This window comes from Arvicanthis niloticus, chromosome 13 (genome assembly GCF_011762505.2).
Source record: "Arvicanthis niloticus isolate mArvNil1 chromosome 13, mArvNil1.pat.X, whole genome shotgun sequence".
NCBI classification, from domain to species: Eukaryota; Metazoa; Chordata; class Mammalia; order Rodentia; family Muridae; genus Arvicanthis; species Arvicanthis niloticus.
This window is the reverse complement of record NC_047670.1, coordinates 48,269,953-48,284,726: the sequence shown is the minus strand read 5'-3', so window position 1 is coordinate 48,284,726 and position 14,774 is coordinate 48,269,953. Positions and strand designations below refer to the sequence as shown.

The 14,774-nt window shown below is 46.8% G+C and overlaps 1 protein-coding gene across 3 annotated transcripts in view; it reads left to right on the top strand.

Annotated features, from left to right (window-relative positions):
- Nucleotides 1-14,774, top strand: part of Trappc9 (trafficking protein particle complex subunit 9) — a 458,815-nt gene that overhangs the window by 86,091 nt on the left and 357,950 nt on the right. For all 3 annotated transcript variants that reach the window (XM_076911449.1, XM_076911450.1, XM_076911451.1), the window contains 3 exons: nt 5,159-5,304; nt 9,065-9,150; nt 11,896-12,022. In XM_076911449.1, coding sequence (XP_076767564.1) covers nt 5,159-5,304; nt 9,065-9,150; nt 11,896-12,022 — 359 coding nt within the window. The remainder of the gene's footprint in view (nt 1-5,158; nt 5,305-9,064; nt 9,151-11,895; nt 12,023-14,774) is intronic.

Below are 14,774 nucleotides of genomic sequence, written 5' to 3'. Positions count from 1 at the left end.
TCTTTAAACAACAGTGAGTCAAATTTCAGGGATGTTGTATAGAATTGTTAGTTACAAGCTAATTTTATTGGAGATGCCTTGAAAGTATGATCTCTTGTTTTTACAATAGATAGTTCATGCCTTTTCCTATAGAGACCTTTCTTGGTTCTTGATGATAAAACCATTTTAGCAACTTACAGGAAAAGGGCCACCTGGAAACATGAACTAGGCACACCCCAAAGTGGCTGTAAGTAATTATGATGTAGGTTAATAGGAGCCAAACATATCCCTGTTTAAATCAGATCTGAAATTCATTTAATGAAATGTATACTCAGTAGTCAAGATGAGCAGGGCCTTGGTCACCTATGGGGTTCAGTGATGGTCAAGTATGATGTCATCTTCTAATGACACCACTGCCACAGTGCCTGTGGGTACAGCAGAGGGCAGCCAGTGAAGACCTAAAGCATTCCTGTGGAACTCTGCAGGGGGAATAAAGGGCAGCCAAGATGACCTTAAACTTTTAGTCCTTCTGTCTCCACTGGCCAGTGTTGGGATTTATAGGCCTGCACTGCCACACCCAGCATGTTGTGGATTATCCAAGAGGAATTTAGCATAGGGGTCCAGGGCTGTTTGTAGTTAGCTATCAGCCAGTGACTAGTGTCTTCCTGAATTAGCTAACAGGGGCATCTACACTGACAGACTGTCCCCACAAGAGTGGCTTGGGAGTGTTTAGCTTGAGCTTTCAACTGGAACATAGGTCAGAAGCTGTGTGAGAGCTGACCTGTGTTTCTCCTGGATACAGCAGAATGAAGAATGCAAAGGCAAGGAGGAAGGGCTCCATTAGTTCCCATGTCTTCCTGCTCAAGTGGCGTGCTAGCAACCACTGCCCTAGTTAGCATTCTACTGTTGCTCAGCGTGATCCCCATTAGCCACAGGATGCCAAGGAGATGCAGGATTCTGAAATGTCAACCGTCTCCAAATAGAATATATGAAGAGAATCCCATCCTGGACACTCGATCTCTCGGATGCTGTGTTAGTCACAGCAGCTTCGTCTGCCAAATCCAGCATCATTTGCTCAGCTAAATTCAGGCTAAATGAATGATGTGGGCTTTAGGTCAGGCGCCTCCATTGATGGTTTTTCTTGGAAGCACATTTTATAAAATGGCATTCCATGGAAAAGGCTGAATCATGAGTGTACACCTTAACTAGTTACAGGGTCACTTTTCTGGCTGACCATGTCCACAGAATTCTTTGACATATGCTACAAACCCACCATTCATCAGTTTGAATGGAGGACTCCTGAGAATTCCCATCCATACCCCATTTTCAGGTGGGTCTGTAGAACACAGTAAGTGTGTAACACAGAAAGCGTCCCTTGTTCTGAGAGCCCTGAGTTGTCCTACCCTCAAATATACACTCAGGTTGGTGGGCTTTGCCTAGTATGGCAACCAGCAGTGTGGTTGTAGCCAGCATCAAGACTTAGCATCTCTCTCCCTTGTGTCCAGCACTGCCATTTTGTACCAGCATCCATTCTCTGTTGGCAAATAATCATTGTCTTAAGACTGGGAAAGGAGGGGAGGCTTTGCTGACCTACTGTGTGCCAGGCGCGATGACAAGTACCAACACATTACCTCAAGTGGTCCCATGATGCTCTCCAAGAGATCTGAAGGCCACTTTCCTTTTTCTTTCTTCATGTAGAATGCACAGGAACACTTGTACCAGTCCAATGGAAAAGAGGGTGGTAGGCATAGGTCAGGTTAGGTGGGCTTGTGAGTTGCCCCTAGCTAAATGTCTTTCTCATGGGAGGGCCTGGGTTAGCACATACAGAACGATACAGATTATGCACTGTCTATAGCATGCAGGCTGCCCTGAGAGCTAGACCAAGAAGTGTGTGCACAGGCTTATGTTCTCAACTTCCATCCCTCTGGGTGGGTGGTGAAGGAGGGCAGGGTCAGGTTGGGTCTGTCTTCCAAGAATATCCCTCCCTATGAAAACTGGGGGCCAAAGAAAGAAAACATGCTTCCAGCCATATGTATTACCAGAATAACCCTCATTGGCTGATTTTATGAGCAAAAGCTGAGTGAGGTTCAGGCCACTGGACCTTAAAGCCATCAGTGTGTGCTGTCTCACAGGTGGGTCCTCCAGAGTATAATGAAGGTCTTCTGTCAACTTCAAGGTACCTGTCAGTCTGAGAGGGCCACTAGCCTAAGGCAGGTTCTTTGTAGTGGGGTGTGTGCACATGAAGCATGGGTTTCCTGCAGCAATGAGTTGTCTGCAAGTGCTCAGCTTGAAAAGATTTGGACATTGAGTTTGAAGCTCTGCTTTTGGGAGCGTATTCTCTGAATTTACTGAGAGCAGTAGGTTCGAATGCTGGACAAGGCCTTGGTCCTCAGCTAGCCCACAGCTTGATTCATACAGAGCTGTGAGGCTACTCTGGCCCCAGATGACAATATTGATGGAGGAGTTCATGCAGAGAAGGAATCTGAGAGAGGAAACCTCATCTTCTAGGTACATTGTGATGGTTTGAACAGGAATGGCCACCATAGGCTCATATATTTGAATACTTGTGCCCCAGTTGGTGGAACTGTTTTGGAAGGATTGGGAGCTATATCCTTCTTGAAGTAGGTGTGGCCTTGTTGGAAGAGATATGTCAATGGGAGTTTTGAGGTTTCAAAGATCATGCCAGGCTCGCTTGCTCTCTCTCTCTCTCTCTCTCTCTCTCTCTCTCTCTCTCTCTCTCTCTCTGTCTCTGTCTCTCTCTCTCTGTCTCTCTCTCTGTCTCTCTGTCTCTGTCTCTCTCTTTCTCTCTCTGTCTCTCTCTCTCTCTCTCTTTCTCTATTTCTATCTCTATCTCTTTCTCTGCCTACTGCCTGTGGGTCAGTATGTAAAGTCCTCAGCTACTTCACCAGCACCACACTTGTCTGCTTCCCATCATGATAATCATGGACTATACCCCTTTCAAACTGTAAGCAAGCCTCCAATCAAATGCTTTCTTTTCTAAAAGTCGCCTCAGTTGTGGTGTCTCTTCACAGCAATAAAACAGTGACTAAGACACACACCATGTAAAATAAGAGATGGCTGGAAGCATCTCCTATGCAGAGGAAATTGCATAGTCAATTACACATTGGAGAAAGACATGCATACACACACACATGCAGGTTAGTGTGAGTGGTGGGTGTATCCCTTGCATGTGACCTGAACCCTGTCAGGGCCTGGGTGCAAAGTACCATATGTGCTCTTGGCACAGGGTAGGTTGGAGTCCTCTAGGAGCTTAGGAACCCATCCCTTCCAAGAGAGATCAGCTCGTAAGGTAGTTCTTATTGTCAGTGTGGCTTGGTCTGTATCTCAGACTTCAGTGACTTATTGAAAACTGCACAGGCCGATTACTCAGGCTGGTGTGAGTGGGTGGCACCTTAGGCACCAAGGTGGCTTGCTGTGAGCGCTTGTTGACCTAGGCCATGCTGTCTTGCTCTTGGCCTCCTCAGCATCTGGCTTTTCTGGACTGCCATGTAGAGGACCAAGAGGCTGATGTTTTGCTTCCATAGAGTTGGGTTGCTTCTTCTCAGCCCTTGAGTGATGCTGTGTGTAAGACCTTTTCTTCCTGCTTTCAGAGGTTGGGAGGTGGAGTGGCGAGCACCCAGGTCTCTCTCATCCTTATCCTTGTCTGTTCTGGTCTGACTTGGTGTGTTCCTGATCTTAGCCACTAGGCCAGTCTGGCCCCAGAGGCCTCACAGTGCTGTGTTTTAGGCTAGTGTCTCTCGTCCTCGCCACATTCTATTGATGGGACTGTGGGCTTCACTTCATCTCTCTTTTATCAGTTCCTGGTTGGTAGTGGGGAGATAATAGTAGCACTCATGTGAAGACGCTTCCAAGGTGTTTGAGACGGTGCCTGGGGAAAGGGTGGTGCAGGGGCTGCACAGGCTCAGCGTCTGATGGGATCAGTTCATAGTTGCCTTGGATGATGCTGAACATGATAGGTAGTGCATTTTTATGCAAATACCTCCCTCATTCGAACAGACTGGGACTTCTGCTGGACTTCATCGCTGAGTTAATAATACACCTTGAGATCACTTGAGACTGCCATCCTGCTGTGCACTCAGCCTTTAAGAGAGCAGCGTAACAACCAGTGTTACTTGCTTTGGATTTCCCATGTAATTAACATTTACACCTAATCTAATGCATAACTTTTAAGTTACGTATTGTTGCATGCCCTGACTCAGAGCGCCATATGTAAATATTCTGGTAGTCATTTGCTGAAAACATCCAACAAGTCAACAACAAGCCTTTTCAACAAATGTGTACCATACGTGTTGAAAGCTGCATGGATATAACTCAGTGGCTTGTTTACACTGCTCTTTGTTGTCTGAGCCAGTTAGGGTCAGTTGGAGTCAATGACTTCTGTTATAAAACTCTGTTGAAGATTTCTATGAAGTATCCCTCATTCCTTCCCCATATGATGCTTTCCATGCTGTTCAATAACTACAGAGCAAAGACCTTCTTTTGGGACATAGGCAAATGGGACAGATCAGACTCACACATCAGACAGACTACAGATAAGTCAGAAACCACAAATGCAATGACAGAAAGCACAGGACGAACTGGAGAACTCAAACTTGACTAACCTGAGGGAACTGCTCAATTTTCTTTCCTTAATATGACATTGACTCATTTCGTTGATTCTAAAGTTATCGTTGTTGCTTCTACCTTGTAGACACGAGCATGGGGTCAGTGCATGGAGAAACAGCTGTTCCCAAGAACAGCATGGTGTGCACACGGGTTCCTCCTCCTGTACTGTCTTCTGATCCCATTGATCCATGGATAGGCTTTGGCTTCTACTTACTGTGGGCAGACCTGTCACAGGAGTGAGCAGCAGATAGCAGAGCAGTGGGCCTCAGCAGGGATCAGGCACTTCAACCTCACCTCAGTCCCTTAAGCAAGGCCTGACTGCATCTTTATTTTATAGAGGGAACCTTTGTGTAAAAAAGGTGACAAAAGGTTGTACCAATCCTCAGCCTGGGAAGGACCTCCCCTTCCTGGCCTTCAGGGTTGGGATATTTATTCTGCTACCTGGTCCTTCTGCTCTTCCTTCCCTTCAGTGCATCTTCTTTTGTGGTAAGCAGTTTATTATACGTGGTCCAGAGTGAATGTCCTGATGCCTGTGTTCTGTTTACAATGATAGGTGCGTGAAGCTGCTGAGTCTTCCTACCAGCCTCCGGCCACAGAAGGTGAAAAGCTTGCTGGGGCAGAGCATGTCCACCAAGAGCCCCTTCATCTATTCCCCAATCATTGCACACAACCGTGGAGAAGAACGCAACAAAAAAATAGGTAGGCCACAATCTGTTTCTGGCCAGTTTTTCTGTGTGTGCATACCCTTGTATGCACTTGTGTACGTACTCTCCTGGAAAGTTGTTTCATGTGTTGCCTTAAGCTGGCAGTTGCTCATTGCTCTAATTTCTAGAAACTTATTTCATGGAAGATGATTCATAGATGATCTAGAGGCCATAAAGGCCCAAAGTATCACATGTTAGAGGTAGGGAACACGTGTGTGTTTGTTTACTGGTTACCATTCTGTGGTCCAGCCACAGGGGCTTCACACTGGTCCTTGTCACTCCCTCCAAAGGTCAGAGTCACCCAGTGGTAACTAAAGTTGAATGTGTAGGCACACCCACTCCATGTCTAAACCATTGCAATGTGAGTGCGTTAAGTACTTGTTCTCAGTAGACTTTGTGTTGGATGGATCTGCTCCAGTGTAGGCTGTTATAAGCATTGTGACCACCTTAAGGAGGCTAGGTAGGGCTGTGGTATTTGATAGGTGGAGCATGTGAAATGTACTTACATTTTCTCGAATTAGGTAGCCTAGGCTTATCTCAAACTCATTATGTAGTCTAGGCTAGCCTTGGATTTTCGATCTCTGCCTCTTTTGAGCCAGTATTATAGACATGCCTCAACATTCCTGGCCAGTTAAATATGTTTGGTTTTGTTTAGGATAGTTTTAACTGTTGGGTACTGTCTATATGAGAACATGTCTCTACCTCCAACACATTTTCCTGTCTAGTTCATGTAGGTAGAATACAAACCCATGAGAAGTGACAATCAGGGTAAGGCATAAGTAAGTTCTTGAAAGATGTAGGGCCATTAAAAGCTGTTTCTGGTATTACCCAGTAATCCTAGAGCAGAGCCTATGGACTTTCAGGAAGCTGGGGCAGGCATAGAGTGACCTTGTCTTGAGGTAGCAGGGTGGCCTGCCCTGGTTTGATGCTGCATATTCTATAGCTGCTCACTGTGGAGATGAGAGAGAAGGAGGAGCTGGTGTGTAGCTCACTGGCAGAGTGCCCACCTAGCAGTCATACAACCGGGGTTGGATCCCAAACACAGATTGTGCTGGGTATGCTCACGAACACTGGTAACCCCAGCTCTCGGGAGGAGGGCATAGGTGGGTCAGAAGTTTGAAGCCTTCCTTAGCTACCTAGTGAGTTGGAGGCTAGCCTGGGCTGCACGAGAGCTTGTCTCATAGAGATTGTGAGAGCAATTAAGAAGGAAGTAAAGAGACCTATAGCCTAATGTTTTAAGAGGAGGCAGCTTATACTGAGTGCTGGTGAATTCCTGCGAATGTGTGTTGAGTCTTTGAAATTCCATCTTGGTCTTTGGTTTTGAAAGTCAGCCCCAAGCCAGGCATGGTGGCATATGCCTTTAGTTCCAGCACTTGGGAGGTAGACATAGACAGATTTCTGAGTTCAAGGCCAGCCTGGTCTACAGAGCAAGTTTCGGGACAGCCAGGGCTACACAGAGAACCCCTACCTCCCATCCCCCCAAAGAAAGTCAGCTCTAGACATAGGTCCCTTACCACTGCCCCTTTGCTCTGGAGAGCATATGGCAATGACATGAAGTGTCCAATCAGGTGTATGTGATAACAAGGGAGGGCAGATGGCATTTCCCACCCAGCATGCACTGTGGGGAGGAGGAGAGAGGCAGTTGTCCCTTTGTACTGCATTGGGCCCTAGTGCAAGCTCTTATGGGAGTAGCTCCCTTCATCTTATTGGAGGCAGAGGATGACATCCTCCTGCACTGGCTCACTGACTTCTCCATTGCCCCATGGAGCTGGGGACTACTTAAAAACAAGACCCTGTCTTAAAACAACTAAAAGTTCTAGGAGACTCTTAATCCTCCTATGCTCTACCTTATACCTGGAGGTGGTCTTTCTCTCAAGTGTGGAGCTCACGAAGCACCCACACCAGCTCATAGACAGACACAGGGCAGGCAAGGAGCTGGACAATGTTCTCAGGACCCCTCCAACCCCCAAGGACATCCCCAAGACCCACTACCTCTCTGATGCTACAGTAACTCTCTTATTACACTTGGAGATCCACTTAGAAACTTAGAAAAAGAAGATGCATAGTCTTCAGGCCTGCAGTGTGGACTCAGTAATCAGGATAGTTCGAGAAGACATTAGAAGCTATAGAATATAAATTACATTTTCCACTCAAAAATGTACATTTGGAGTGAAGCTTGTTTGTCAGAATGTTTCCTTGGCATTCATGAGAGGGGTTCACTCTCCTGTGCCTGAAAGCAAGGGTGCTGGCACCTGTGGCCTCAGCACCTGACAGCTGTGCAAACTGCTGGAGTTGGTGAGTTTGTCTAACCTCCAGACACTCTGATACAACATTGTTATCTACAAAGTTCACTCTTGAGAGCCTCCCAACTGAGTTCCCCATTCCAAACAAAGAAACCAAGCCAAGCCAAGCCAAACCAAACCAAACCAAACCAAACCAAACCAAACCAAACCAAACCAAGAACCCAAGCCAAACCAAACCAACCAAACAACCAAATAAAAATCTCCTAATATTTTAAGTAAGTTTATGATGCTGTGTTGGGCTGCATGAGGTTTGGAAAAGCCTGCTGGCTAGACAGTGTTTGCCTTGGTCTCTTCTGCCAATGTAGACTATTTTCATAAAAGGAAGCTTCAACAACTTCTTATGACTGAATTAGGGAAAGTGCAGCTGACCGGCTTCAATGATTTACAAGCTAGGCAGCCAGTGGTGCTGCACCCTGTGCTGAGAGAGAGGCGCCATGTTTGCTTAATGCTCTCTTTCTGTCAGCAGCTTCTTATCATCTCTGGGTAAATGGTCCCACATTTCATCTGATCCAGCACTACCCTAGCTTACATAGTTCCCCTCTGACATTTTATCTAAACAAATGGGGGTGATGCTTTTCCTAACTAGTTCTTAAGGGACAAAAAACTTACCACTGAACCAGATGGTACCCACAAAGGCAGTCTAAGTGACTGGAAGAGCCAAGAGAGTAAGCTGGACAGCCTAGGTGCAGGGCTGGAGCACAAGAGGGTGCAGAGTCTCCTGGTTTCTTTGTTTCGAGACAGGGTCTTCTGTCTTCCCCTTTGGCTTCACTCTTGATGCCCCTGCTTCAGCCCCCTTGAGGACTGACCTTTCAGACTAGAGCCATCACACCTTCCTGGATCTGATGTCATTTGCAGTAGGACTTCATGTCCTTGCAAGGTCTTGTGCTGATGTCAACCGCTGCCCCAGGGGCAAAATAATGGCCTGGACAGGTCAGGGCTGTCAGGGACCATTTTGAGTGTTTTGTAGCCTGGGCCTGAGGCTCTTATTTCCTGTTAGGTGACTTCAGATACTGATAGTGCCACCCTGGGCTCCAGTTGTGTCATCTGTGGAGTGGGACTTTAGAACCTGACTCAGGGTTGTTTCGGATCAAGTGAGAGAATATTTCTCAGTGGTGGCTATTCAGAGACCTTTGGGGCAGTTGGGTGTGCCCCAAAGCAGTGTGCAATAAATCAGGAGTATGTCTGACCAGGTTTTAGGAGACATAGAGAAGTCATGCTCTGGGCCTCTTGCAAGTGTCCCCTGTGTCTGTCCAGAGAAGCACCAGTCACCACCATAGCCATCATCATTGGTCTGCTATATTTTATAGCCGCTGAGGGAACTCAGTGTGAACTGCTCATGCCAAGGCAATGTATGGCCCATTGCTCTGCTCCACAGATAAACTGACACAGCAGCAAACCGACAATAGCAGTGGTGCCAACTCACCTTGGAGATCTTTTGTATGTATTTTGTAGATTTCCAGTGGGTTCAAGGAGATGTGTGTGAAGTTCAGCTGATGGTGTACAACCCAATGCCATTTGAGCTCCGCGTGGAAAACATGGTATGTGCAACCAGACATTTGGCCTAAATCTCTTATCACTGAATTGTGCTTAATGTTAGGCATATATATCCACTGACACACACTTGATTTTATTGCCAGTTAGGTAATAAAATTAATATCTCTGAGCATCCTGTGTGCAGATTTGTCATTTCGGTGTCTTTGCTTGGTACTCATCTACAAGCAAGCCTTCAGTTTATGTACACTGATCTTAATTGATTGAATATAGATTTGCAATAGCTCAGAGCTCAAGGTTTAATACAGGCCATGGTTTAGTAAGAAAAGAATGTTTGCCCTGCATGGCTCTGACCCCACCCTCTTGATGGTCACTAACTTTGTAGTCAGTCATGCCCCTCAGAACAGCTCACCAACTTGTGTGGTCAGAGAAGGAGATTTATATAGCCTTGTCATGTGGGACCCATGCTAGGCTCCTGTGCACACTCTTCTATGGACCCTTCTTTGAGGTTTTTCCCTCTCATGTGTGTATAGGTACATGTGCATGTGGAGGCCCCAGCTTGGTGTTGGGGCTCTTCCCCATTGTTCTTTCACCTTCATTTTGTTTCTTTTTGTTTTTTAAAAGACAGGGTTTCTCTGTGTAACTCCAGCTGTCCTGGAACTCACTCTATAGAACAGGCTGGCCTTGAACTCAGAGATCCACCTGGTTCTGCCTTCTGATTGCTGGGATTAAAGGTGTGTGCCACTACTGCCCAGCCACCTTAATTTTCTGAAGCAGGATCTCCCCATCAAATCCAGAGCTTGCCAGTGTGGCTAGCCTTACTAGCCAGCTTTCTCCAGGGAGCCCTTCTAAGGCTGGAGTTAAAGGATTGGTTTTCACACTTACCTGGCATTTATGTGGGTTCTGGGGATCCAAACTCTGGTCCTTTCTTGCTTGGTGAATTCATTAACTGCTGGGCTATCTGCCCTGTCCTCTGTGAGAATCTGTTGCTGCATCTGAGGGCTGCTGCTGCCTCTCCATATTTCCTTCCTTCCTTCCTTCCTTCCTTCCTTCCTTCCTTCCTTCCTCCCTCCCTCCCTCCCTCCCTCCCTCCCTCCCTCCCTCTCTCCCTTCCTCCCTTCCTTCCTTCCTTCCTTCCTTCCTTCCTTCCTTCCTTCCTTCCTTTCTTCCTTCCTTCCTTCCTTCTCTTCGAGACAGAGTCTCGCTATGTAACTGGCTGGCCTTGACCTCCCAGCACTACAACTGCCTCTATTTCCCAAGTGCTGGGCTTCAAGGCATGTTCAGTATGACTGCTTTATTTAAAAAAAAAAAAAAAATCTTCAAAAGTAGCTTTTGTTATTTTCATGATAAGTGCATTAAAAATATATGCTTATTGTAAACAATTAAGAGTGAAAAATTATAATTCAAAGCTCTACTTGGAGATAGCCCACCACTTGGGGCCAGAAACTTAAATACTTACTCAGGAAGCATTTCAGGCATAAACTCTCATATATTCACGACCTACGCTGATGATGTATTAGCAACTGCCATTTGGCTTTAGTTAGCTTAAATCTAAGTCAAGTGTCCATGTATTTTGCTTAGGGATGACAGCCATATAATTGGCTTGTCTTCTACTCTTACCCATATATCTGTCTTACCCATACATCTGTCCACACCTCATATATCATTGGATGCCACCAGAGTGCTTTTGCTTCAGGTCTTTTCTCTAGACAGAGTTGGGAAAGGGTGTGCAAGTGTGTGCACACATACACATGCTTTCATTTTTCTGTGTGCACGTGTGCGTGCGCGCACACAGTGTATGTGTGTGTATGTACAAAAACCTGTGTGGTTCACACTTCTGCTATCCCAGCCTGTTTTCCCAGGATTCCCCTCTGCCTCCATCCTTTTGATGTTGGCATACTTCTTTCTATTGTGAGAAATGCTCACAGAGTGTGTGTACCCACTCCTGGTAAATGAATCCAAGATGAGTTCCTACTGTTTTGAACAATGTCCTGTGGAGAACCATCCCGTTTGGGAGAATCTTGCCATTCTTTCTCCATTGAGGTTCTCTTTGTTCTGGTCCTGTTCAGTAGCTGCCACGAAATCTTGCCCAACATCATGGAATTTACTTCAAGATGTTTGTTAATGCTATTTCCTTCTTTGTGCTTTCCAGTTTTTGTGTTTTTGTTTTCTAGCTCATAATAATGCCTGTGCTGTATAGACTTCCTTCTGGCCTCTGCCTCTTTGCTGACCATACTTGCTTATTCAGGGTTCAACATGGATTCCAAGGGGGTGGCAAGGATCATGACTTTGCCTTTGTGAACAGATGTCCCTGTCACACTGACTGGAATCTCCTAAGGACTGATGTCTCTGTGCTATGGCCTGTCAAGGAGCAGCTTCTTAAGGCTGGGGACTCGTGTGGGTCTCTAGCAAGCTCAGTGCCTGCTCTACACTGGGACAAACAATTCACAGATTCCCTGGTGTGAAATCAACTTCTGAAATATTTGCACACTCTCTTTTTCTTTTGTGTGTGAAACATAATATTTATTTACTTTTCTTTGGATCTGCATTCTCATTTGATAAAAAAGGAGAGCAAGGAATCAGATGATGATATGTGGGGTTTTTGCTTGCCACCCTGCTCTTGGTGTCCAGATCATGCCAGTCCCCCTTGAAGTTATCTGCAGGGTTTTGAAAAGCTGCTGGCCTTTTCATTCCCACAGTTTCTGCAGTGAAGGCCAGAGTTCATTAGGAGGTGGCCGTCCAGCACGAGTCCGGGCTGAGCCTTCTTCACAATGCTCTTTCACTTTCTACAGGGGCTTCTCACTAGTGGAGTGGAGTTTGAGTCTCTTCCTGCAGCGCTTTCCCTTCCTGCGGAATCTGGTTTGTACCCGGTGACACTGGTCGGGGTCCCACAGACTACAGGGATGATCACTGTGAATGGTAAGGAGAGTTCCTCTGTGGTTTCTGCATCACTGATGCAGCTCGCTGGAGCTGGTCACCTGATCCTAACCAGCTATATGGTAATGAGATGATGGCTTTTATCTCCAAAGTGAAATGATGAAAAAAATTGGTTTTACTATGTGCCAGGGGCCTGCTGTGCTGCTGTGGGGGACAGGGTCAGTCCTGTGCCTTGGCTCGTCTGGTTTTCCTCGTCCCATCTTTGCTTTTCTCCTTTGGGACAGCATGGGCTCAGCTTCTCTCACCGCTACCAAATCCTCTCCAGAGCCACCATGCCCCCTTTAGCGCTTTGTATGTCCTTGCAGACTCTACTGTTCACCTCCACAGTGGTTTCTTGATGCCCTGCCTTCTCTATTCAGCTCGTGACATGTATCAAAACTCTTGTCACCAGGGTCAAGAGCAGTTCTATTATGGCTGAGGCTGGGCCTACTGTTTAGTCTTTTCTTAAACTTGTACAGAGGTCAGCCTTGGCACGGTGCCTCTTCCCTGGTCTTGTTCAGTTTTGGTTTGTGCATGCTGTATTCCCAAAGCCCTGCCCTGGAGGGCTTCCCAGTTCCCTCCCTAGCTTCCTTCCTCCATTACCTTATCCCTTCTTCCCTGCCTTCAGCCCCCACCTGGCCCTGCTCCTCCTTTCTTCTCCGTTTGCATGATGTGTGTGTGTGTGTGTGTGTGTCTGTGTGTGTGTGTGTGTGTATCACATATGCCAAGGTATGCCTGTGGAGGTCAGGTGACAGTTCTCTCCTGTTGACTTTATGTGTGCTCTGGATTGAACTCAGGCTCCCGGCTTGCAAGGTAGGCATCTTTACCTGCCAAGCCATTTCCCTGGACCCTTCCCTGGAGTCTTCACCTCTGCCTTTCTTTTTTTTCTACCTTTCCTCTTCTTGCTTTATGACCCTACCAAGCTTAGGGACCTCTTCCTCCTGCCTTTAGTCCTGCCATGCATGCTTCTGGTGTTTCTTAGGGACAGCCCCCACTGCTTGCCATCTCCTTGGAGGTCCTGTGAATGCTTCATGTACACCATGTCGCACCAGGACCCCACCTCTCCTCCCTAAAGTGGCCTTTCTCCTAGAGGCGCCCATCTCAGTGAAGTGTCTTTGTGTATCATTTACCCTAACCAGCTCCCAGATATCTCTCTCTCTCTCTCTTTCTCTCTCTCCTTTTCCCTCTCCCTCCCTCTCCTCCTACCCTCCTTCCCTTCCTCCTCTCCCTTTCCCTCCCCCTCCCCTCCCCCCCTCTCTAGCTATTTTATTGGGTTCTTATCCCTACCATCCTTGTCTATCCCAATCCTTTCCAACCCTCCAACACTAGGTAGGCAAGAAAGGTCAGAGACACTTTAGACACTTCCTGCTGATTAGGGGTATCAAGTTTCTTGGGGCAAGTCTAATCTTTATCTTCAGGATATACAATTTCTTATCTCTTTGCTCAGAACCACTTAACAAATGGCAACAACAGCAACCAGGAGTCGCAGGGGGAGCAGAAGCTGCTACAGGCCCTTTTGGGGGCTCTCCCATTTATACCCTCTCCAGAATCCCCAAAATTCCAAATATAAGCTGTCTGTAGCAGGCAAAACTCATGCCCCTCCTAGAGCACGAGACAATCATAGTTAGCGGCTGTGGGCAATCTGAAGCAGTCCCGTATTTCATACCTGAGATTAAAACGAAAACATATTTACATATGGGATTCACATATTCATAATTGGGATTTTTAAAAAAACCAAAATTCTCACTACAATATGAGACTCACTATTTCTTGTTGCCTACATGCCTGGTTTCATGTCATGGTTCTCTTACAGAGTTTATCACAGAGCACAAGGACTAGCCTTTTTTGTCTTCCACGTATTTGCTGATGGGCCTGCCTCCCATACTCAGGCCTTTATCAGCTCTCATCAGTCTGGTTTCAAGGCATATTCCTGAGCCTGGAGCACCTCCACCCAGTATCCTTATCTTCCCGCTTGTGAAGTCTTGGGTGTTACAGGGTTCCTGATAGTACTCATAGTACACCTGTCATCTGAAACTTACGTGGATTTGTCTTTGAGAGCATCTGAGCCTCAACCAGTTCTCAGGGCAAACATTCTTCCTTAGCCTGTCATCCTAATTTGGTCCCTGTGATGTTCCCATGACAGTCGGTATATCTTAGTTTCTATGGCACCAGAGGTGGCTTCTTTGCCTTGGCGGCCTTAACCATAGCTCAGCAGCGTATGCATTGTCTGGGAAAGATGTTGCTGGCTGGACAGTGAGATGTATCTCAGCAAGTGTTGCGATGGATTGAGATGAGTGTGTGAGAACTCGGGGATGCTAGGGACCCAGCAGGGAGGTGGGCAATGGAGGCCTGTCTTAGCAGGTGACCCTGATCTTAGAAGGTTCACAAAGAGTGGGCAGTTGGAAGCAGGACAGAACCAATGTATAGATGAGCTCCAGGCAGAGAGAGCAGCTTGTCCAGTCTGAAACTGGCATAGCTGGGAGTTGGGTGGGGTGGTTAGATGAAAGTAGTCAGGATCAGGCTAGGAATGGGGCTGGAAGGAGATGGAGGCCCTGAGAGTCATCCTGAAGCTCACCTGCTGTCTAGTGGGGCTTTGGCATTAGTTGCTCTGTTTGTACAGAGGGAAAGCTCATCAGACAGGCTTCAGAGCCACCTGACCACAGGCTGTAGGGTAGATCTTAAAAGACCTAGCTAGCATCTGTCCTCGGAGTCCAGGTAGGAAAGACACAGGCAGAGTTGTGCCTGTGAATGAGGA